The sequence below is a fragment of the Lynx rufus genome, unplaced genomic scaffold, assembly GCF_022079265.1.
Source record: "Lynx rufus isolate CCGP_SWC_20201006 ecotype Redwood Valley unplaced genomic scaffold, mLynRuf1.p SCAF_6, whole genome shotgun sequence".
Lineage (NCBI taxonomy): Eukaryota > Metazoa > Chordata > Mammalia > Carnivora > Felidae > Lynx > Lynx rufus.
This window is the reverse complement of record NW_025814878.1, coordinates 104,068,922-104,091,550: the sequence shown is the minus strand read 5'-3', so window position 1 is coordinate 104,091,550 and position 22,629 is coordinate 104,068,922. Positions and strand designations below refer to the sequence as shown.

At 55.8% G+C, this 22,629-nt stretch overlaps 2 protein-coding genes across 7 annotated transcripts; both read left to right on the top strand.

Annotated features, from left to right (window-relative positions):
* Positions 1 to 4,475: 4,475 nt before the first annotated feature.
* On the top strand, positions 4,476 to 4,730 carry MYMX (myomixer, myoblast fusion factor). The gene has a single exon (XM_047101775.1). It carries the CDS (start codon positions 4,476 to 4,478, stop codon positions 4,728 to 4,730), a length of 255 nt encoding a protein of 84 aa, XP_046957731.1.
* A 4,702-nt stretch (positions 4,731 to 9,432) lies between these two features.
* On the top strand, positions 9,433 to 19,410 carry SLC29A1 (solute carrier family 29 member 1 (Augustine blood group)). 6 transcript variants are annotated; one of them, XM_047102890.1, is made up of 14 exons: positions 9,444 to 9,494; positions 11,643 to 11,752; positions 12,947 to 13,026; positions 14,999 to 15,080; positions 15,198 to 15,400; positions 15,513 to 15,652; positions 15,956 to 16,090; positions 16,185 to 16,282; positions 16,433 to 16,511; positions 16,947 to 17,044; positions 17,294 to 17,402; positions 17,650 to 17,735; positions 18,112 to 18,311; positions 18,670 to 19,410. In XM_047102890.1, the coding sequence occupies exons 3-14, from the start codon at positions 12,998 to 13,000 to the stop codon at positions 18,779 to 18,781; spliced, it is 1,371 nt and encodes a 456-aa protein (XP_046958846.1). In that variant the 5' UTR covers positions 9,444 to 9,494; positions 11,643 to 11,752; positions 12,947 to 12,997; the 3' UTR covers positions 18,782 to 19,410. The 6 variants fall into 6 exon arrangements, with proteins under 6 accessions (XP_046958848.1, XP_046958846.1, XP_046958847.1 ...); XM_047102891.1 differs by having other exon boundaries at positions 12,944 to 13,026; XM_047102892.1 differs by lacking the exon at positions 11,643 to 11,752 and having other exon boundaries at positions 9,433 to 9,494.
* The last annotated feature ends 3,219 nt before the right edge of the window (positions 19,411 to 22,629 follow it).

Below are 22,629 nucleotides of genomic sequence, written 5' to 3'. Positions count from 1 at the left end.
TATATTGCAACTCTCACTGCCCCCCCACCCCCGCCCGGTCTACCCAGATGCTTGTCTCACACTATCTGCTGACTCTCCGTGGATCTGTCCCGTGTACTCGGCGGCAACTGACACAGGCCTCGCACACGGTCACTGGCACTTCGGTGCTTGTGGTTGACACGAATGGCCCCAATTACCCAAAAGCATTCTAGAGACCCCCGAGGCTCTGGGAAGAAGACCAGGGAGGAGGACTCCAGGGGTCACAAACTTCACAAGTTGGCCCTCAGATCCTGTTTTGTTTTTTTTAATTGACTTTAAGGAACAGGAGGTTTGGCCAGTTTCCTCAAAGTTTCTGGCCTCTTCCCAACGGCAGAGGGTGGGGGGCAGAGGTGAGGGTGGTGCAGGCAGGATCCATTACACAAGGCTAAATCAGGAACTGGGAGGAATTGCTCTGTAGTAGCTCCGTTGCCAGAGAGGATGGTTATCTTTCCAGGAAAGGCTGAGGAAATCCTTAGCAGCACCCCTCCTTTTCTGCCTTGGAGAAAATGTCTGGGGCAGGCTGATGGGCATAGGGAAGGATTAATCCAGGTGAAGGTGGGAAGGAGGTGGACAGGGGAGTTAATCCCAGGGGGTTAGGGAGTAGAGAGTAAACTAAGACTAGACCCAGGTCCTGGCAGCTGCTGCCCCTCCCCCACCTCCCTTTTCACCGCCCCCCCCCACCTCTGAGGTTCCCCATTGTTACCAGAGACAACATCCTGTTTCCCTTACTTGCCTCACTGGTCTAGGTCCAAGAGTCCCTCACTATGCTGGGGGAGGGGGGGCGGAGAAGGGAGCGGGGAGATAGGGTAAGGGACGAGGACAAGGATGAGGGATGGGACAGGGATGGGACACACATCTGACTCCAGGTCCAAGGTCCAAGGATCTCACAGCTGTAGCAACTGAGGTTGGAGGGGAAGTGTGACTTACTTGAGGTCATCAATTTCTGCTTATGCAGGTCAGTGCTTGGTTGGGACTCATGGTTCCCTCAAAATTGCATACTTCGAAGGTTCCCAGAGGGAACCATCAGGTCTGACTCCTTTCCCTTGGGTTCATGTGATTGGTTCGCCTCTCTGAAAGGCTCTCTCCAGCTTCCGTGGCAAACAGGGTCTCACATCCTAAGAGTGTATGCAGATCGAAGGAGCTCTGGGGCTCAGCAGCACAGGCTCTGGACAAGCAGGTCTGAGTTTGGGACCCATCACAGAACGTTCACTGATTCATTCTTTACATTGAAAGTTTATTGCCAAGCACTGGGGACCACCAGCAGACAAAACAGATGTAAGTCCCTACGTTCTCTGGGGTGGGGGTGGGGGGCAGCAGATAATCAGTAAGATAAGGAAGTAAAATAAAATATATAGCAGGTCAGAAAATGATTTGCTGTGGAGACAAGTAAAACAGAGATTTGGATAGAGAGGGGACAGAGGAGATGGGATGAAAGGGGTGTAATTTTAAACAGGATGGATAGGTGCCATATGGGCAAAAACTTGAAAGAAGTGAGCTAGAGCCCCATGTGGATACCTGGAGAAAGAGCCTTGTGGGAAGGAGAAGAGTGGGTGCAAAGGGCCTGAGGCAGAACCATATCTGGCACAGTTAAGGAGCAGCAAGGAGGCCAGTGTGGCTGGAGCAGAATGAGAGAAACAAGGATAGAAGTTGAGTCAGGAAGTTAGGTGAGGTCAGACCACCCAAGGCTTTGTAGGTTGCGATTAAAGACTTTGGCTTTAACTCTGAGATGGGAGCCACTGGACCGTTTGTGCAGAAAGAAGACAGGATCTGATTTATGGGGTTTTTTTTGTTTCGTTTCAAGCACAAATGTACTTAAAACAGCGCAAAGCCCGTGCGGGGCTTGAACCCATGACCCTGAGATCAAGACCTAAGCTGAGATCAAGAGGTGGATGCTTAACCAACTGGGCCACCCACGCACCCCTGAGCCATATTTCATAAAAATCTTCCTGGTCACTGTGTGGAAAAGAGAAGCAGGAACCACCAGTTAGGAGGCGACTGCAGTAATTCAGGTGAGAAATGATGAATGCTCAGATAAGGGTAGTCATGGTGACATCAGTGAGAGGTGGTGAGATTCTGGATATTTTGAAAGTAGAGGTGCCAGAATTTACTAATATGGGTAGTGAACTGTGACGGGAAGAGAGAAGTCAAGATAACGTCCAAGATTTCGGCCAGAGGAACTAGAAAGTTGCAGTTGTCACTTACAGGGATGGGCAAGCCTGAAGGAGGGGCAGGTTTGGGGGGAGATCAGGCCATTTATCTGTGGTAGGACTCTGGCTAAGGGAACCACTCTGAACCTCGGTTTCTTCATCTGTACAATGGTTATAATAGCTCTCCTGCAGAGTGTGTGGTGCCTAAATGGGGTGTCTCTTGATCAGACGGAGGCCCCCAAATGTGGAGTGATGATTGGGTGGAAGCCGGTGGTGCAGGCAGTGAAATAACTCACCTGAGGCAGAACGAAGGGGAGAGAAGTTTAGTGAACACACCGCAAGGGAGCATCTGGCCGGACAGCAGAGGAGGGGCTATCTACAACAAGGCAGTGGGAGGGAAAGTGAGGAGGTATGGTGACAGGGAGTTTTCCCTGTTTTGGTACCTGTGCCTAGTTGTTATGGGTCAGTTAGGGCCTATGGATATTTCAGGGTGGGTGGCCTGATAGACCTGTCTGTATTCAGCCAAGTGGTCGCTGTGGCCCTTTTGTTTTAAGTTTATTTATTTATTTGGGGCAGGGAGGGGTGCAGAGAGAGAAGGAGAGAATCTCAAGCAGGCTCTGCACGCTCAGTGTGGAGCCCCACGTGGGGCTCGAACTCACCAACCATGAGACCGTGACTTGACCAGGAGTTGGATGCTTGACCGACTGAGCCACCCAGGTGCCCCTCACTGTGGCCCTTTTCTGCATTCCATTGCTCAAGCCTGTTTGTCTAAAAGCAGCCTCCAGATAATGGCAGTAAGAAGTGAGTGAGGTCATGAGCTCACAGGATTGGCACATGTGTCGGCCCATGGCCCAAGGATGACACATGACCAGCACATCTCCTCAGGCAGCAACTGGAAGGAGAGGAAGACTGAACCATAAATCTGAACTCGAGCTCCTCTCCCTGCTTCCTCCGGGCAGAAGTGGGAGGGCCTTTCTGACATTGAGGTTTTCTTTCTTCAAGGCCTTCGGTGGTTTTAGAGATGGTGATGATGCTAATGGAGGCTGGTGATGGAATGACGATAACTGTTCCCAAAGCTGTGAAGTTTACAAAATGCTTTCATGGCCATTATCTCTTCTGGGTCCAGAAAGGCAAAACGTGTACCCATTTTATGAAGTAGGAGGATGTGGTATTCAAAAACAAAACAAACCCACGTTGTCTCTGTATTTCGCTAGCTCATGAAACTTCATTTCATCTTGGGCAAAAGTGAGTGAAGAGGGTCCTAAAGTGGGTGGGAGTGCCACCTAGCTGTGTCCAACTGTCAGATGGACTGTGACCTCACTCCTCTACCCCCGGTGCTTGCCCACGTCCTGCCATCCTGTTCTCCCTGTTTCGGTCACTCCCTGCTATAGCATGCCTGGCGTGTCTGGGCTGCAGCCTTCCCACTTCTGAGGTTTGGGCAAATGGGTCTCTTACATCTTTCCATTCCAGGTACTCCCAGTTACTGAGACAACAGTGGAGGGGACTAGAGACCAGAAAAATCAATGCGCCGACAGTCACACCCTTAGAAAGCACAGTCTGGGTTCCAACTCTGAAGTCTACACCCAGCAGGAAAAATTCCTGCATGTGCTCCTTCTACTTCTTCCGAGCCAGCTGCCCCCTGCCCTCAACATACCAGGTGCCAGAACACAGCTGTCTCTTCGTTAATCCCCCCACCCAGGCAAGCGGTCCTAGGGTGGGGCTGAACTGGGTGGGGCCGCCGTGTAGGGTCCAGGGAGGCTGTGCCCCTGCAGGCAAATTCAGCCAGAGACTGATTCTGAGCAACAGTTCTGACTGGTGAGAGCTGCTGCCCGGTGGGGTTGGGGGGGATTGGGAAGGTAGGAAGTGTCAGGTCTGGGTGGATCAAGGGGCCTCGGAGGAAAATTTACAATTGCCTAGGGAAGAACTCCTGCTGGGTTGAGACTGAGGATGTGCTTGAGGAGGGGTGGAACTGACTGGGGGGGGGGGGTGTGTGTGCGTGTGTGTCTAGGGAACTAGAGGAGCCCCTGGAGACTGGGAAGGGCAAATTGCGGGTCCTAGCCTCAGTTTTGCTCTTGCCTTGGTTCAATGTCTCCATCTGCACTGTGGTAAGAACCTTCCTGCCCCAGCTACCTTGCCAAGAGAAAGGGCTTCTGGGAAGCAAAAATGGCCCAGGAATTGAAGTGGGGGGAGCATGCGGGTATACACTGGAGTGGGGGGACACCTGCCCACCCCAGTTTTTGCCAGGTGAGGAGGGAGCAGGAAAGGGGCAAGCTTAGAGTCTGGATTGCTTTCGCAGTCGCTGACCCAGCCATGCCCGCTCCACTGCTCCCACTGCTGCTTCGAACCCTGATGTCCCGCTTGCTGTTGCCTGCCACCCGCCTGGCCCGCCGGCACCTCCTGCCCCTCCTGCGCCGACTGGCCCGCCGCCTGGGCTCGCAGGATGTTCGAGAAGCTTTGCTGGGCTGTCTGTTGTTCATCCTCAGCCAGAGCCGCCCGCCCGATGCTGAGGAGGTCTCCAGAGTGGCTGGCCAGGAGAGGAGGGAGAGGCTAGCTCCCCCAAAATGAGGCTGCGATCCCTGATATTGGCTGTGTCATCAAAAGCCATTCTTTTGGAGCAAGACAGTCCTGGCACCACCACTGAGCACAGCCTACCCACTGTGCAGAAGACGCGGTGGGGGACTGAGCACAAAGAGGGGCTGACCAGGAATGCCTCCCCACTCCCAACAGGAATGACTGGAAGGATACCCAGCATCTAGCAGAAAACTGATCTTACGCGACCCTGCACTCCTCCTTCCAAGACACCTTTCCTAATCGCATCCGGGCTGGGAAGGGAAGGGAGGGGGATGAGGGGAGTGACTCTGCTCCCCCACCCCCATCCCGGGCAAATGGGAACCTGAGTTCCAGTGAGGGACAGTCCTCACCCATGGATAACTGACAACTTATCTGAGAGGGGAGATTTTAACCCAGACAGTCTGTCCTTCAGACTCAGGATTTTCCTTCAAATAATAGAACCTTGATTTGGTCAGTCTTGCCCCAAAGCTCAGCACGCAGCAGTTGCTCAATAAATATCTGCTCATTTGAATTCGTGGGATACCATTGAAAATTGTGTCACCCATGCTCCTACACTGAAAAACAGTCTAACGTGGCCAGGGGGTGGAAGGGGGAAAACCACTCCCGGCTCCCTTTTGCTTCCTATTCCATTGTCCTGCAGTCCTCATCTCCTGGAGATCGTTTCTCTTGCGTAACTTCAGTATGTCACCCCGTGACCCAGCAGTCCTGGGTCCGATTTAGAGGTCTGGCCGGCCAGCTCAAGGTAAGAAGGAAAACTTCCTCGGGCCAGGTCCGAGACTGCTCACCTAGCGGCGTGGGAAGAGGGAGATTTGTTTGCTAAGGGGCCCTGCCGGCAGCCACCCAGGGGAGCAGAGCAAAAATGCTTCCCCTGAGGGGCACTGTGCCTTTTAAGAGATCTGGGCGGTTGGGGGTGGAGGTGACCATGGGCATTCACCTCATTATTTCCTCCTCCCCAAAGAGCAGCCCCTAAGGGGTCAGATCAGAGGTGTCCGATTCATTTGCTTTCAGCCTCCGGGTAATTTGCTTATTGTTCCCAAGCAACAGTCCTCCCTCCCACCTCCCTCCCTCCGCGAGTCTTAGGCTCTAGGTTGGGGGGTGGGGAGATAGTGAGGGATGCGGGCCCCTCTCAGGATCCCCATACGGTCCCCACACCAGTCTGAAGTTCGGCCCCTGGGAAGAAGTGACGCCAGAGCTGTGCGCCCCCACTCCAGCCCCGCGGGACCTTCCGCCAGACCCCCGCCTCCCCACCCCTCTCGGCACCATCTGCTTCCTCTTGGCGGCCTCAAAATCAGAGCACGTGCTCGCCCCTCTCGGGAAGGCGACCTGGGGGAAGGGGGCTTCAGCCCGTGGTCCCCTAACCTCGCTCCCCTCTGGGGTCACGGGCACCTTTTCTCTCGCCTGCTCCCGGCCTTCCCTGCGGCCGGCCTCGTTCGCCCCGGAGTGGCGGAGTGGCGCGGCGCGAGGAGGGACGGAGCAGGCCGCGGAGTGCGGGGCGGTAAGCCGCCGGGGTAGCCCGTTGCAGCCCGTCTCCCGCCCGGCAAGAGGCCGGTGTGACCCGGCGCGGGCCGCGAGCTACGGCCACGGCCCCAGCCCCGAAGTAAGGAGGCCACGAGGGGGACCCGGGCCGAGGGATTTCCGTCCCCCCCCCCCCCCCCCCCCGCTCCCAACCGGCAGGACTGCGGGGAGCGGAGGCGGGCCTCCAGCGCAGTGGGGCGGGGTCTGCGAGGTTCCCACGCGCCACGCCGCCAGGGCAGAGACAGGTGCTGGTGCGGCCCTAGTTGGGGGATATCAACCGTGTAGGAATCTGCGGTTTCCGGTACAGGGGAGCCTTTAATCAGACTTGGAAGGCCACCCTCCCCCCCCCCCACGACTCTTCCTCCCCACCCCTGCCGCCCTAACCGTATACAGATGCCCCCAAGGTCAGAGACCTGCCCAGAGCAAAGGGTAGGGGGAGAGGCCCGAGAAATTAGTCTGAGACGACCAAGCCCAGACCTAGTGAACCTCAAATCTTAAACCCTGACCCTCGTTCCCATCCTGGAGTACACACACCCACTAGGAAGGCGAGGGAAGTGAGAGGGCTGGATTCTGTATCTTAAATGTTTGTTTGTTTGTTTGTTTAAGTTTTTATTTTTTGTGGGGGGTAGGGGCAGAGAGAGAGGGGGACAGAGGATCTGAAGAGGGCTCCCCGCGGACAGCAGAGAGCCAGTGGTAGGGCTCAAACCCACCAACCAGGAGATCATGACCTGAGCTGAAGGTAGACACTTAACCCACTGAGCCACCCAGGAGCTCCTGTATTTTAAATGTTGATGTTTGGTTCATCATAGATTTTTTTGCATTAACTTTGATTTTTTTAAAGACTACAGTAAAATATTATTTATCTTGATTCCTGAATTTTTTGGAGTCAAGTCCCTTAAAATTTGCAGTCAAGTGCCTCATTGGCCTCTCTCTAGTCCCAACCCTGCCACAAGGGCAGGGACAGAGAGTCACAAACAACAACTGAGAACGCACAGTCATGAGACAGGTGCTGGTGACAAATAGCCAAGCCAAGCAAACACACTTCCAGCAAACACAGATGGACACAGGGCTGGGGAAAAGAGGGCTGTGTGTGAGATGGTGGGGCAGGCTTGGGGCCTGGAATGGGAGGCCTGGATGGAGTCTGGAGCTACGGACAGTCTCAACTAGAGTGGAGTATAGGGTGGGGGTGGGGGTGCAGCTGACTCAGCCCTTCCTACCCTACTTCTGTGCCAGTGACCTGAGGGAACTCAGGGAGGGAGAAAGCCCTAAGCCTGGGCAGAAGGCGACAGGACTGGCTGGGCCTGACCAGAAAAACTCCCAGTACTGACCGGTGTGAGTTGGGGCCCTGAGGATGTCCAGCAGAGGGCCCTGGCACCCAGCAACCATCTCTGGCCAGGGAAGTAGCTCCGAAGGGGCGTGGATGCTGGCTGGGGGCCCAGGCAGGGTGATTGCCAGATGGGCTTCTCTCCAGCAATAACAGCCCTGGCTGTTGCCATCTAGTGAGCAGGCCAGGCCTCAGCGGGGGTGGGGAGAGGAAACAGCCTTCCACTGTCTGGCCTGGGACCCTCACCACTTCCCTCCAGTTTCTTTCCACTTCCAGCCCCCTCTGCACACAACTCCAGCCACTGGCTACCAGCCTGGCCATGCCTGGAGGATCTGTCTGACCACTAAGGCCTGCCACCCCCACAGGCCCAAAGATGGGAAATGAAGGTGGGAGAGAGACAGGGGCCAAGGAAGAGGGGAGAGGAGGGCTGGGAGAGGAAGAGCGAGAGACTGGACAAACACAGGATGGGAATGGGGGTGGGTAGACCCAGACATGAAGCTGCCCTCAAGCCGTGGGGCAGTGCCTAAAAAAATACCACCCTACCCATCTTCCTGCCCTCTGTTTGGTTAAGGCTGGGGGATGATGGTGTGTTATGTCTCTGTGAGGCACAGAGCCAGGAGGCTGAGAACACTCCTTCTGGAGTAGCTTGGGGACAGGTCACTGATCCTAAGTAGAAAAGCTACCCCTCCTCTCAGGGCCCAGTCTGTTCCCTGGCAAGAAGGTGACTCTACCTTATTCTTATGATGGTAGTATGCTAATTGTTAATTAGTGTCCAAAGCTTCTTCAGGGGATGAGTCTCTTGGGTAGTTGAGGAGGGTGGGGTATGCTGGACTGGATTTTCTGTCTTCACACCTCTCGAGCACTGAGGGCAGCTATAGGGGCCGTATTCTCCTTCCCCCAAATTTACTGACCAGCAAAATGGGAGAGAATCATTCCGCCTCCCTTGGAGGTACAAGAAGGACTGACCACCCAGCATGCCCACCCCCTTCCTCCGCCTCTCAGTATCGGGGCCATAGGATTCATGCAGGATGTAAGGCTATTCTGGGCTTTTTCTCTTACCATCTCCAACTGTTCCTCAGCGTTTCCAAAGTTCTGGATTTAGAAAAAGTGAACCTCGAGGGGCCTACAGACCTATGCCACTACCCTTTCCCCCGCAACCCCCACAGAGACACACATCCCCCTCCTTATCACCACACAGTGGTATAGTGTTTGTGTGGGGGTGTTCGGGTCTGTGTGTTAGAGGTGGGAAAACCCACCACTCAGGTCACTGATTATATACTGATTATGCAGAGGGATCCCTCCGGCATGGGGGTTGGGGGAGCAAAGGAAAGGAAGAAAGTGGCACTGAGAAGGGAAGAGGCCCGCGCAGAAAAGGAAAAAAGTGCAGTGTAGGAGAAAGTGGCGTGGGAGGGGTTCGGGGAGTTATACCGGAACATCTGGGATGGAGTATGGACGTGAAGGCGTCCGGACGGGTCTGAGCCGAAGGTCTGCTGCAAGGAGCGTCCGGACGCGGGTTCTGTAGGAGTTTCTGGAGCGGCAGCGCGGAGGAGACTAGGGGTACCCAGCGTGGGGCTGTATTCTCCGGCCCCGGGTGCTTCATAACGGGGCAGAGTTTGGTGTAGCAGGGCCCACAGGTCCCATCTTCAGAAATAGCTCGAGGTATGGGCCATGCAGCCCCGGCTGGGCGTAGCTGGGCGAGAAAGGGGGGGGGGGGGCGAGGCTCACGTCCCAAGCTGCTGGGGTGGGGGAGCTGGGGCGGGGCCGCGGCGGCGAGGGCGGAGGGGGGGCGGGCTGCGGCTGCGGACGTGGGCCGGGGCGGGCCCAGCGGAGGGCGGGTTTCAATGTGCTGCCGCGGGCGCGGGAAGCTACTGAGAGGGCGCGCGGATCTCGGCGCGGTAGGACTCCTTCCTAGCTAGCAGGTGCTTCTCGGGCCGGGGGCCCGGGATAGCGGGGAGCCGGGCACCGCCGGGGCGGGAGGCGTCTCTTCCCGCCGCCACGGGGGCAGGGAGGCTGGGCCTGGCAGCTGCGCGGCGCGCGGAGGGGACGCCGGGTGGGGGCCCCGCTTCCCCGGCGTGGAGCGTGCGGAGCCGCGCTGCACGTGGCGCGCAAGGGCCAGGGCGCGTGGGGACTCTGAGGCGATCGCGACCCGAGCGGAGCGTGGGCGGCCTGGTTCCTGGGCCTGAAACCGGCTGTCGCCGAACTGACCTCCGCAAGGGGCGGGCGAGTAGATGGGTAATCTCGATCAGTCTAGTTGGTACAGGAGAGGAGCCGCGCCGGTAACTGTGTTGGGAGGGGTGGGGGTGGGAATGGGAATGGGGATGAGGGCAGGGCGCGTGCCTTGGAGGTGAAGGAGCTGTCTCTTTAACCTCTGCCTTTTATTGGCCGAATTCATGTTCCTGGCCTCCCCTTCCTGGGCACGTCCTTATTTACTCCCTGAGAGGACCCTTCCTTATCTTAGAAAGGACAGGGACACACACCGCGGGTTTCCGTCCGCGGGGGGGAGAGCAGCCTGGGTGAGGGCTGATCCCAGCCCTTCAGCCTTCTTGGGGCGGCCCCTTTGCCCACTCCTCGCGGTAACCTCCCACTTGTCCTTCTGCCTGTTGAGCTCTCGGTGCCAGGATGTGTGTGTAATTGGAGGGGGGTTGCCTTACACCTGAGGCTCCTGTCAGGCTGGAGATGCCGCCCGCACCTACCCCCCCCCTCCCCGCATGTCCCAGTTTAAAGGGCTAGCTGAGAAGCAGCCTTTATACCTACCTCCCGGCCCCAGAAGGAGGCTAGGATGAGCTGCACATTGACTTTGAATTCCAGCTCACCCGTTCACTAGCTCTGTGACCTTAGGCAAGTGACTCAACCTCTCTGAACCTCAGCCTCCCCCATCTGTTCAATGGAGAGAGATTAGTGCTAGCTTAGGGGTGGTTGTGAGGGCAGGTAGTGGCTGGCCCCATATGCAACTCCATGGGAGTAGAGAATATGATGCTACTGCAAAGATGTGTCTGGAAGCTGGGGTGCATGAGAGGCACTGGGGGTCTGGAGGGGGGCGGAGATAGGTATAAAAGGAGGGGACGTGCTCAGTTTCGTGACTGCTTTCAGAACTCCATCCCGGCAGGCCAGGGCGTGGCTGGAGGGACACCAGATGCTGAGCTGGTGTCAAATCCCTGGTTGCTGCTGGGCAAAGGCAGGCAAGAACAAAACACCTGGGCTGGCCAGCTGACTGTTACGATGTGGGCAGGATGGGAGCACAGCTGGGGGGGAGAGGACAGAAATGAATACTTCTCTGAGCCTAAGGCAGATTTTACTAAGAAAGGGGAGATACTCTATTCTCCCCACCCCACCTCCCAGTTCTTTACTGCCAGGAATCTTACCTGTGGGGGTGGGGGGGTGGAGCATGGGGTGTGCTGAGGTGTGAAGCTGGGGGTTCCCCTCCTTGCTACCTAATAGAAAATCTGAGTCCTGAGCCTTCTCTCCCCACCCTCCAGGGTGGAGCCCTCTTGCCCCCATCCCTCTTGGAAACATGAACAGTGTTGTTCACCGCTCTGTCCCCAGAGCCTAGAACAGTGCCTGGAGAGCATGCAGAGGTCCTCAGTAAATATTTGTTCAGAAAATGAATAAAAGAAGACCTCTGCCTCCCATCTGGGAGGTGTGTGGGTCTGCTCCTCCTGTCCCTGTTCTACAACACAGGGGTGCGGGCGCTAAGGAAGGCCTTGGGAGAGTCTGGAGTTCACCCACGGAGGGGTTGAGAGCAGTAACAGGAGGGATAGAAAAGCTGGTTGAAGATTTCAGGGTCCCTGGAAGTAACTATTTGTCGGTATCTGTCTGTCTCAGGCTGGGAACTGGCTGTACCTGGGATTTCTCCCCCCCGCCCCCCCACCCCCAGCTCCCCTACTTAGACTGCTAGGTTTCTTATCTCCCAAGCTAGCTACAGGAGCAGTTTTTATCTCCTGGTTTTGTGTGTGTGTGAGAGGCTTCTCAGAATGGGGCCCAGGGTACCAGAACTCCCATGGCAAGGCCTGGGGGGTTCTCTCCCCATATGCCCTGTGCCACTTTCTTCATTCTGGACCCTTACCCAGGGGGCGCCCATGGACAAGGCCTGCCGCCAGAGCCTGAGCTAGGACCACTTCCCAGGGACTGCCCAGGCCCCCTCTGCTCTGACCCTTCTGCTGGCAAGCCTGGGCATCCGGTGAGTGCTCGCCCTAGCTCAGGCCCGGGTCCTCACCCCAAACAGCAGACCTGGCTCCAGAGCTGGGCCTGCACGTGGGGGATGTGCCAGCACACGCCTGCCTGGCTTTCCTTGCCATCCAAAGGGAAAGCTGTCTGATCTGGTGCCAGGGCGCCTGCCCTGCACGAGCGGGAAGCGGGAGGGGGATCGTGAGGGGGTGGGCTAGGAGCTTTGGGACAATGTGGTCAGTCGGGCCTGTGTCCCTGCTCCCCCAGTCTTCCTTTCAAGTTTGCTCTCTGAAAGGGGAAGAGGATAGGGACCTGGGAGTGAGTCAAAGAGGAACCGAGGGGGGATGGGGTAACCCTGGGGACAGGACTGGGCATCGGGGAGGGGCCAGGGTGGTTGTGGGAAGGGCTGTGTCCCCACATGCATGGTGAAGTATTTTCCTAGAAAACTGGCCAGGAACTAGGAAGCCCCTGGGCAGTGACTGGAAAGGAAGGTTCAAGGGCTGCCAGCAGAGAGGCTGGAGTCTGGGGTGCCTCCAGCAGGGCGCAGGCCCTCCAGAGCCCACTCCTGCTGTGAGCGCAGGGGCTCCCCCAGAGGGTGTGAAGGTCAGACCTGCAGAGACGGGCCTGGTGCGGGGGAGGCATCTCTGGCCTGGCTTCTGTCCTCTTCCCTGTGGCTCTTGCTGCTGCTGCTGCTGCTGCTGCTGCTGCTGCTGCGTATCGGTTTGTTTTGTGCCCTCCCTCCTCCCCTTCCCTCCCCTTGCCCTCTTTGCTTTGACTCCTGCTTCCCTCCTCCTGTCGCTCCTTCCATTATCTTTGTTGTCTGTTGTCGTTGTCCCTGACTGCTCTCATCCTCTTCCTTGCCTTCTTTGCCAGTCTTTCCCTCCCTCTCCCTCATACTTCCTCCTCCTCCTCTCCTGCCCGCCACTCTCCCGTTTCCCAGCTTACAAACTGCTTCAGCTGCTGGATAAAAATAGCGGTGGCCAGGCCGGGAGCCAGGTAGAGCCTGAGCAGGCAGGGGGCCCGACGGGGCTGGTCAGAGGGGTCAGATTGAGCAGTCCTCAGGGGCAGGGCCAGGAGGGGGTCCTTGTGGACTCTCCGGCTTGCCTGCTCTGTGAACCCTGCCTGCCGCCTACCCCACAAGAGTCTAAAGAGGCCTATGGGGAAGCAGGGCCAAGACGTGGCCTCACACTGCTTCTGCCCCCAGCAGACGCCAGGAGGAGGGAGCTATCGGCCAGGCAAAACTGAGAACGCCGTCACCATGACAACCGGTCACGAGCCTCAGGACAGGTACTGGGGGACCTGGGCCAGGGGATCCAGGGGAGTGGAAATGGGTCTCCAGGGGGCTGGGTGTGGTGTCCTTTGGAATTTGGGGTTTCCACTGCTGCCTGGTCTTCCAGCAAAGTAGCTATGAGTCAGGCCTGCGTGAGGGGTGGGGACCATGCATGTCTTAGCCGGGGGGCCTGTGGGGAGGGCCAGGATGGGTGGGCGGCAGCCCCTCCCTGGCCTCTCAGTGTTTCCACTGTTGCTCTCCAGCCAGCCAGCAGCTTCCAGCTCCTCCTCCCATCACTCTGGGGAAATCATTGGCGGCACCCCTAGTTCCGGAGCACATCTGGCAGAACTGCCCTCTCCCTCAGGCCTGGCCCTGCCTCAGATGACCCTGGCCCACCCTGGTCCTTGAACTGACCTTCCTCTCATTTCCCCGCCTCTGGAGCCTATAGGCTCCTTTCAGTTAGACCCACAATGGTGATCATGCATACGTATTTGCGGGGGGGAGAGGCTGTAGCCCGGTTTAAGCCCTCCAAGGAGTCTAGGACCCAAGAGAGTCGATGAAGCCATGCCTGTGGTCCAAAACTCCTTCAGCCCAGGCCCCCCAACCTCATCCCCTCTCTGCTGCCAATCCGGTCTCCCTCGTGTGCCAGAGGCCACAGAAGTAGGCCACTTCTGGCTGTGGGACCTCAGGTACTTAGCTTAATCTCTCTGGGACTGTTCCCACCTGTAAAATTGAGGTAGGGTTTATTTGAATGGGAGGGGATTTAAGGAGACATAGTAAGTACAGGCCCCAGGTTGGTTCCGTCCCTGTCTCCTCCATTTCCAGGCTGCCTGTCCTATCAGAGTCTCACCATTGGTAGCAGTTCTGTGAACCCCTCTCCCATCTCCATGTATTGGCACCCTCCCCCAGCCCCGCTCTGACCATGTATTCTGCACAGCCATGTCTGGGAGCTTCTCCCTTCATTCGGGACCTCTGAGTCGAGCCTTTTAGCTGTGTTCTTCAAGGTCCGGAGGATAAAAGGGAGTCGGGGCGGAGGGAGGCTGCATTTGCAGTGGCTCAGACCTCCCCACTTGGGGCACTCACCCAGGCCTTTCCTGTGTGAGGCCGGGCCCTGTACTCTAACTGGACCTGTTTCTTCCCTGCCTTGGACTTTGTCCCTGCCATCTCTGTGAAGAAAGCGGGCATTAGCTGTGGGGAAGATATGACAGACACATCTGGAAACCACAGTAGGAGGGTTTAGGGCTCCCTGGGGAAGGCTGGCCATCCCAGACAGGCCCTGAAGTGTAGGGCTTGGGGCAATGCCCTGGCCGAAGCTAGGGCGGCACTTATTTACTATTTGGGGCCCAGATGACGTCCAGTGGCCTGATACCTCCTGGCCTACCCTATGTGGTGTGACCTACAAAGCTGGTTTTGTCTGGGCCAGGGAAAAAACAGCTCCCTCGCTTCCCAGCCACCCCAAGTCACCCCGCCCTCCTGTCCCACTAGTTCCAGAATGGTCTGGGAGTTTCTTGACCTCAGAATCCTCTTTGGGGAACCACACAGTCCCTACCCAGACAGCATAATCACTTCCAGCCTGCCCAGTGGGGGTGGGAGACACTTGCTGTTTGCTTTCTCCCTCACCCGCCTACCCCCAGCCTTCAGCAAGATTTCCAAAACCACCTCCGGATGTGTGGGTCACACTGTTTCCCAAGCCTGCAGGGTCCCCCGAGTCTTCAGGGCTGAGAACCAAGGTCCTGTTGGCCATGCCTTTCAGTCCTGTGTCCCTGACCCTACTCTCCCTGTGGACATATCTGTGCCCTTTTCCCTACCCTTGGACACTTCCCCTTCTACGTAAACCCATAGGTGGACTTGTGCACATGGGCACAGATGCCTGTGCCCTGGGACAGTTGGAGAGACTGAACGTTGGGGAGGGAGGAGCTCTTAAGTTTGATCTGCGAAGGAGGGTGGAGTAGTGGGTCACTAGGCCCCTCTTTCCTCTCCTGTCCTCAGGTACAAAGCCGTCTGGCTTATCTTCTTCATGCTGGGTCTGGGGACGCTGCTCCCGTGGAATTTTTTCATGACAGCCACTAGGGTGAGACTGGGGGGACTGGGCTCCAGGGGCACATGTCCACTGGGCATGTAGGGCATGGATCTGTTCTTGGGGGCCCTGGGAGAGAAGTCTCACCGCTTCTCTCTACAACCCACACAGTATTTCACAAACCGCCTGGACGAGACCCAGAATATGTCCTTGGTCACTGCTGAAAACAGCAAGCGCTTCCAGCCCTCAGCCACCCCCACAGTACCCTCCCCAGAGCGGAATTATCTCAGTGCCCTCTTCAACAATGTCATGACCTTATGTGCCATGTTGCCCTTGCTGTTTTTCACCTGCCTTAACTCTTTCCTGCATCAGAGGTGAGTGTCCAGGCCCCTGGCCTGACCAGCCCCCTCCACCCCCTGCTGCCTCTTGTTCTCCCTGTGCTGAGCCCGCGGCCTCACCTCTTGTCCCTCTGCTGCCTCGGCCTAGGATCCCCCAGTCTGTTCGGATCCTGGGCAGCCTGATAGCCATCCTGTTGGTGTTCTTGATCACTGCTGTCCTGGTAAAGGTGGATCTGGATGCCATGCCCTTCTTCGTCATCACCATGATCAAGATCATGCTCATTAACTGTAAGCAGGGCTGGGAGCAGGCCTAGGGCAGAGATCTTCCTGGATCCCCCACCCTTCTTTCAGAAGCACAGTCAGCCAGGAAGGAGCCCATTCCTCCCGCTGGAGGAAATGGATGCCGTGGGTAGTCAATGATTCAAGAGGCCAGAGCTGACATGGACCAGGGCTGGGAGTAGGGGCAGAGAGGGTCATTTGGTGTTAAGACTCACTGGGACCTGTGTTCCTATGGGCCCCCAGCCACCTCCAGCGGAAGCAGGTCTCACCTTGCTCTCCCCTCCCCTGCTGATGCCCACCTTGTGCCCCCAGCATTCGGTGCCATCCTGCAGGGCAGCCTGTTTGGTCTGGCTGGCCTCCTGCCCACCAGCTACACTGCCCCCATCATGAGTGGCCAGGGCCTGGCAGGCTTCTTCGCCTCGGTGGCCATGATCTGCGCCATCGCCAGTAAGTCTTCCTACTATCTGCCCGTTGGCCTAGTTGCTGGGGGAAAGGGACAGGGGTGCGGCTGGTCTTTGATTTCTGCACACCCTCCACCCAGGTGGCTCGGAGCTGTCAGAAAGTGCCTTTGGCTATTTTATCACGGCCTGTGGGGTTATCGTTTTGGCCATCATCTGTTACCTAGGCCTGCCCCGACTGGTAAGCAAATGGAGAAAGCCAGATTTGAGGTCTGGGGTGGGAGGTCCAGGGCTTCAGACCAATGGTGTTCTGAGACCTAGACCTGGGCGAGGCAGGAATTCTGGAGCTTCCACCACTGAATCCACCTCCACTGTCTCCCTCTCTTGGTAGGAATTCTACCGCTACTACCAGCAGCTCAAGCTTGAAGGGCCTGGAGAGCAGGAGACCAAGTTGGATCTCATTAGTAAAGGTCAGAATAGCCCACAGAAGCTGGGGTGGAGGGTGGCCTGCCCTGGAGGGAGCAGCATGGGCACAGAGGGCAAGAATGAGTATACTGTTTTTGCTGGCAGTGACAAGCCAGAGGCCAGATGGACCAGGGCTGGGATGAGGAAAACAACGGGAAATAAAAACTGGGAAAAATAAAGTGGGGGGGGGGGGGGGAGACTCCGGATGACCTTGAATGTCTGAGAGCAATGGGAAGCGATTTCAGTTTCTTGTAACATGACCTGAGTCTCCTGGGAGAGGTCAGGACCGCTGGACCCATGCTGTGGGATTTACAGGAGGTCTGGGCTAGGTGTTAGGGTGTGGCTGTGCACTGGTAAGGAGTGTCCACCCCCTTTTGTGTCATCTCCTGTTGTCCTGTCCTACCTATAATTTGATGCTTCCACAACCTGTCACCCCCTAGGAGAGGACCTAAAAGCAAACAAAGAGGACTCCAGAGTTCCAGCCCCCAACTCTGAGTCCACCAACCAAGGCCACTCTATCCGAGCCATCCTCAGAAACGTATGTGGGGCATGGGTGTTCTGCCCTCTGCCCTTTACCCTCATTCTCTCCTTTTGCCCCTCCCAACCTGCACACTGTCCATCCGCTCCCTTTCCCACCCGATACTGGCCACTCTCCTGGATTCTCCTGTGTGTGTGTGTGTGTGTGTGTGTGTGTGTGTGTGTGTGTGTGTATGTCAGGGGGTGGGGATTCTGGGTTCTTTGAATGCACAACGCCATGAAGACACGGGCCTCGGTCCCTTTCCTCTAGATCTTAGTCCCGGCTCTCTCCGTCTGCTTCATCTTCACCGTCACCATTGGGATGTTTCCCGCTGTGACTGCTGAGGTCCAATCCAGCATTGCGGGCAACAGTGCCTGGGGTGAGGACACCATGGGTTCCCAGGATGGGGACAGACAGGAGCTAGAGCAGGATTGGGGGTGAGGGAGTGGGGGATCCTAGGCTGTTGTCTCCCCAACTAGACTCTTCTTGGCCCATTTGCCCTTCCCTGGGCTGGAAGCATCTTCTCTGTTTTACAGCTGGGCAGCTGGGGAAACTGAGCCCCAGTGAGGCTAAATCTGTCTCTCTGGACCTAATAACCATCCCTGAATCTACTTTTCCTCTTCCAGGAGCCTACTTCATTCCTGTGTCTTGTTTCTTGACTTTCAATGTCTTCGACTGGCTGGGCCGGAGCCTCACAGCTATATTTACATGGGTAAGTGGTAGAAGGTGGCACCCAGCCTCTGTGAGAGGGAAGAGTCCAGCCTGAGATGCAGAAAGGGAACCAAGATAGTGTGGTGGTAAGGGGAGCATGCTTTTTTTTTTTTTAAAACCAAGACATTATGTATAGTAAGTTGTACAGGTCTTAAGCGGACAGCTTAATGAATACACACACACGTAAACATGCATGCATCTCTGAATAATCACCACCCAGGTCAAATGTAGAACATTGCCAGCACTCCAGAAGGCTCAACCATGCTCCCTCCCAATCACTATGCCCTAAGGGTAACCAGATTCAATCCAGATCCTAAGGGGCCCCCAGTGGAGGCTGTGGGCCAGCCCCAGCTGAGGTACCACCTGCTCCTCCGCAGCCTGGGAAGGACAGCCACTGGCTGCCAAGCCTGGTGCTGGCCCGGATATTGTTTGTGCCCCTGCTGCTGCTGTGCAATGTCCAGCCCCGCCGGTACCTGGCTGTGGTCTTCGAGCACGACGCCTGGTTCATCATCTTCATGGCTGCCTTCGCCTTCTCCAATGGCTACCTCGCCAGTCTCTGCATGTGCTTCGGGCCCAAGTGAGTGGGGACCTTGGTGGCATCAGGCAGGGTCTAGAGCTGCAGCAGTGGATGCTCAGTGAAGGGAGAGAGGGCAACAGGAGACTCCCTGATCCTGGAGGGGCATGTAAGGCACGTAGGTGAAGGGGTAGTGGTGGGTGGTGGGCGGTGGGACACCCAGGGTACCTAGGTGGAGACGTGGGTAGGTGGGAGACAGACCCCAGTACACATTCCCCCAAGAGGGAAAAGCCATTGGGGGTGGGAAAGTAAGATGCTTGGCAGCAGAATTCTGTGCTCAGGCAAGTCTCCCCACCCCAGAGGCTCTGGGTGGGGCTGGGGTAGGGGCCATTCTAAGGAAGCCTTGCCCTCCCGCCTTTAGGAAAGTGAAGCCGGCTGAGGCAGAGACAGCTGGAGCCATCATGGCCTTCTTTCTGTCTCTGGGCCTGGCACTGGGGGCTGTCTTCTCCTTCCTGTTCCGGTCAATTGTGTGACCATGGATGGATAGAAGGACTGCAGTGGCCACCTGCTCCTGCCCCCTTTCTTCTCCTTCAGGGACGGGCAGGAGTTTGGAGGTTTTCTCTTCTAGCTAGCCAGCTTCTTCTTTCTCACGGCCTGTTCTGGGCCCGGGTGTCCAGGCCCTGAGGAGGGAACCTCTGTGGATGGACAGTGGGGACATTGTGAGCCTGAGGGTCAGAATCAAAGGAAGGGATACTGTCTTTAGAGTCTCTGCATCTGCTCAAGGGCTGCCCCCCCACCCCCACCTTGGTTCTGACTGATCCTTGCTTGAGCAGGGGAAGCAGAGACTCCTGGGCTCAGAGTATATATATGTGTGTGTGTGTGTGTGTGTGTGTGTGTGTGTGTGTGTTCATCTGCCTATACCAGGGGTGGCTAGGGGGCAGGACTGTCTGTTCTAAAGTCCAGTCTGACATTTCCATCCCCCTTCTCCCTATGTGCCTCCTCCCCTCACATCTCCGTGTCCCTCCCCTCCTCCCCCTGCCTTGTTGTTACCCATCATGCACCTTGTACAGTTGCCATTTTATGCCTTTTTTTATATTCAACAGAAACCAGGTGCCTTCAGAGGCTCTCAGATAAAATAAAACTTTTTTTTTTTCTCCATGGCTCCCTGTGTCCTCCAGCCACAGCTTCATGCCCTAGAGAGGGCAGCAGGATGGCAGCCCGAATCTGGGGGATGAGCATGACCCAGCTGAGCCTTGCCAGCGCTGGGCTGGGCGTGGGTCCAAAGGTGGGGGGGAACAGTTGGTCCTCTTAGCCTCAGAGAGGCTGCAGTGCCCCCTGGTGGGGCCACGGAGAAGGGACAAGTCTGGAGCTGGGATGTCCAGGCTGCCGGCTGAGACTGAGAAAGGCCATTTATCTTTGCTGCTCAGTTCCTTCTTTCGTAGGACTGGGGACGGAGCCAGTGCTTCACCTTTTTTTTTTGGTCTTCACTGCCACCTTTTCCACCTGTCCTCACCACCCAGCCTCAGGAATGAACCTGCAAAACTGGTCAGCACTCCTCCCTTGAGTAACATCCCCTCCCCTGGCTGCCCTCCCACACCTCCAGGCAAGAAGAGGCTGCAGCCCAAGGGTTCTCCTCTACCTGGCACTCTGCCCTGACATCAAAGCTAAGTCTTCTTGGGGAACAAGGGGCCTATGTGTCCTTGCATTAAAACTGGGCCCTCCCCTTTTCTTAAACTCACCTAGGGGTGGGATGGTATGGGACTCACTCCGTGGAGGGAGCCATACCACTGGGTCCCCCTTCTTAAAAATTACTCTTCTGGACTGGAAGTGGGGCCAGAGCTCTGGCTACTGTGGACACACATACACACACACACCTACCGACCCTGGCTATAGTCCAGACTGTTCACTAATCCCTGACCAGCAGATAGTTACAAATTGGCACCTCTGTCAGGGCTTCTGTTTCTCAGTTTAATTTAATTGAAGGCTTCAGGCCTCATTAAGGGCTCTTAGCACATTTTTAAGACTATTTGATGAGCTTTGAAGTTCTAATAGGATAGTTAAGTATATCATTACATGGAGAGCTAGAGTCCATGTATTCCAGGGGTACATGCCAAACCAGAGTATGTATCTGAGGCTGGTGGAAAACAAGGTATTCCTTCCCTATCCGATTCAAAAGCAGGGGTTCCCTGAGTATTCTCTCATCTTTGCAATGCCCTTTGGCAAAGAAGCTGAAATAAATAAATAAATCTGCACTCTTCCTCTTTTCTCCCTCAGTTCTTTTTTTTTTTTTTTTTTTTTTTAATTCGAGAGGGAGAAAAAGAATCCCAAGCAGGCTTCACGCTCAGCGTAGAGCCTGATGTGGGACTTGATCCCATGACCCGGGATCATGACCTGAGCCAAAATCAAGAATTGGATACTCAACCGAGTGAGCCACCAAGGCACCCCATCTCTCAGTCCTTGACCGCCCCATTGTACCCCAGACTGAGAGGCCTATTGCGCTCCTTCCCTGGCACCAACAGCCCCTCAAGAACCCTGCGTTTCTTCCTTGGGTCTCTTCACTACCTTCTGCCTGCTGTCTCCGGACTCCAGCCCAGGTGTCCTTCAGACCATCCCATGCATGGCCACAGAATGATCCCAAACCAGACTTAATGTTACGTTAGTCTCTCTCCCTGGAACATGCTGAGCATTTCCTGGTCCTCCACCGCCGCCAGCAGTGACAGCCAGTTCATGCAGTTCCTTCCCCTTCTGTACCTCAGAGCTTTGGGAACTTTTGTGACTTGACTTCTGTCATGCTCTTACCTCACTTACTCCAGCTACTAGACAGAATTCGTGTTTTTCACTTGATCTTAGCCAAAAGGCTGAGAAGCGATCGAATTCATGTTTTTCAAGTTAGGGTCACATTCTATTTATGTTTTCACTCTTCAAGCTACAAGTGCTTTCCTTGGCTCCCAGAGGTCCTCAAAAGCTGTTTCCTAAAAAAAAAAAAAAAGCTGTTTCCTTCACTGCATCTGCTTGTCCCTTGCCACACAGTCTTCACATGCCTGTCTTCAGCTGTGCGGTGGCACTCACTTCATTGCCTGTGCTCATGGGATAGAGATGGGCGTGAAGTGGTTTTCTCTCAACCCCGTCCATGATTTGAAGGAGGAAAAAAACGTTCAGATCATCTCACTTCCCTTCCTTCTGTACTCAGATTGATGTTGAAGCAAATCACTAGAGTATTTTTTTCAAAAAATGTTTTCTAATGCAAATGCCAGGAATTTGCAGTCTCACTTGTTTCCGTTCTCCTGACCTCACCTGAAGACTGGAGAGGTGAGGGTTAGAAGATACAACTCCCAGGTCTCTCGCCTAGCCCTCTGCAGTGATGGCTCCTGGCCGCAGTAGGCGCTCTGAAGGCACCACCGCCTCGAGAGGCAGGCCTCTGCTATGAGACTTCACCACTTTCCCTCTAGCACTTGCTTCCTGTGAGATGGGGAAGGGCTGACCATGAGAATCAGCCGGGTGTCCCTGGCTGTCCCAGGACTTGCTCGTTACCATCTTCCTTCCATCTGCCCTTTCTGCCTCAAGTATCAGTCTGTATTTAGCTGCTGGCCACCCTGGGGTAGCTGCCACTGCAAAATCGGAATTCCCCTTTTGTTTAACCTGTGATGAATTGGGGCTCTAAACTCTGGAAAAGCGAAGAACCCCAGTAAAATCGGCGGCGATCCTTAAAAAATAGAAGTCAAGCCTCTGGTATAGCTGACAAACTAGAATATATCTGTGTATCTATTCTTTGAGGTTAATCTGGAAAGAGCGTGGTGAGGGAGTATCATGGGTGAGGGGTTGAAGGGAAAATTCCAGCTATTGGGAAGACAAATAATCAGAATGTTAAACGACGCTTATGATTCAGAGTGGATATGAGCAGAGAAATGCAGAATCACTTCGAAGAGCCCTGTTCTCTGGGCAGCAGGCCCTGCCTGAAACCTGAGTCTTGACATGCAGGAAGAGTGTCAGCCTGAGGGAAGTCAGCCAGCCATTGTGGTCCCCCAGGGAGGACAGGCTGGCAGTGAGGCCCATCTGGTTTCTAGGGCAAGTTGGCAGTGAGTGTAGAGATGGACACCTCATGTGAACACAACCCACGTCCCCCCTCTCCAACCCATAATGGTAGGTGTCCTAGCTGGGCTCCTCTAGCTAATCTCCGAATGACCAGGCTTCCTGCGCTGGTCCCCTCTGAGAGAGGAGGTGCTCGCCCAGAGCTCTCCATAGCCTTGGCAGTCGTGGTGCTCCATCAATGAGCCGGTTGGCATTCTGGCCCCAGACTGCAGGGCAAATGCTAAATGAGTCACTAGGACCCCACAAAGGGCCGGGGGTGGCTTTCAGTGGGGTTGGTTCCGATTCAGAGCCT

Excerpts from the sequence above, each read along its gene's own strand:
- MYMX (XM_047101775.1), top strand. The coding sequence starts at position 4,476 with ATGCCCGCTCCACTGCTCCCACTGCTGCTTCGAACCCTGATGTCCCGC.
- SLC29A1 (XM_047102892.1), top strand. The coding sequence starts at position 12,998 with ATGACAACCGGTCACGAGCCTCAGGACAG. Across the intron at positions 15,081-15,197 it reads TTTTCATGACAGCCACTAGG|TATTTCACAAACCGCCTGGA; the intron begins GTGAGACTGGGG and ends CAACCCACACAG. Across the intron at positions 18,312-18,669 it reads TGCATGTGCTTCGGGCCCAA|GAAAGTGAAGCCGGCTGAGG; the intron begins GTGAGTGGGGAC and ends TCCCGCCTTTAG.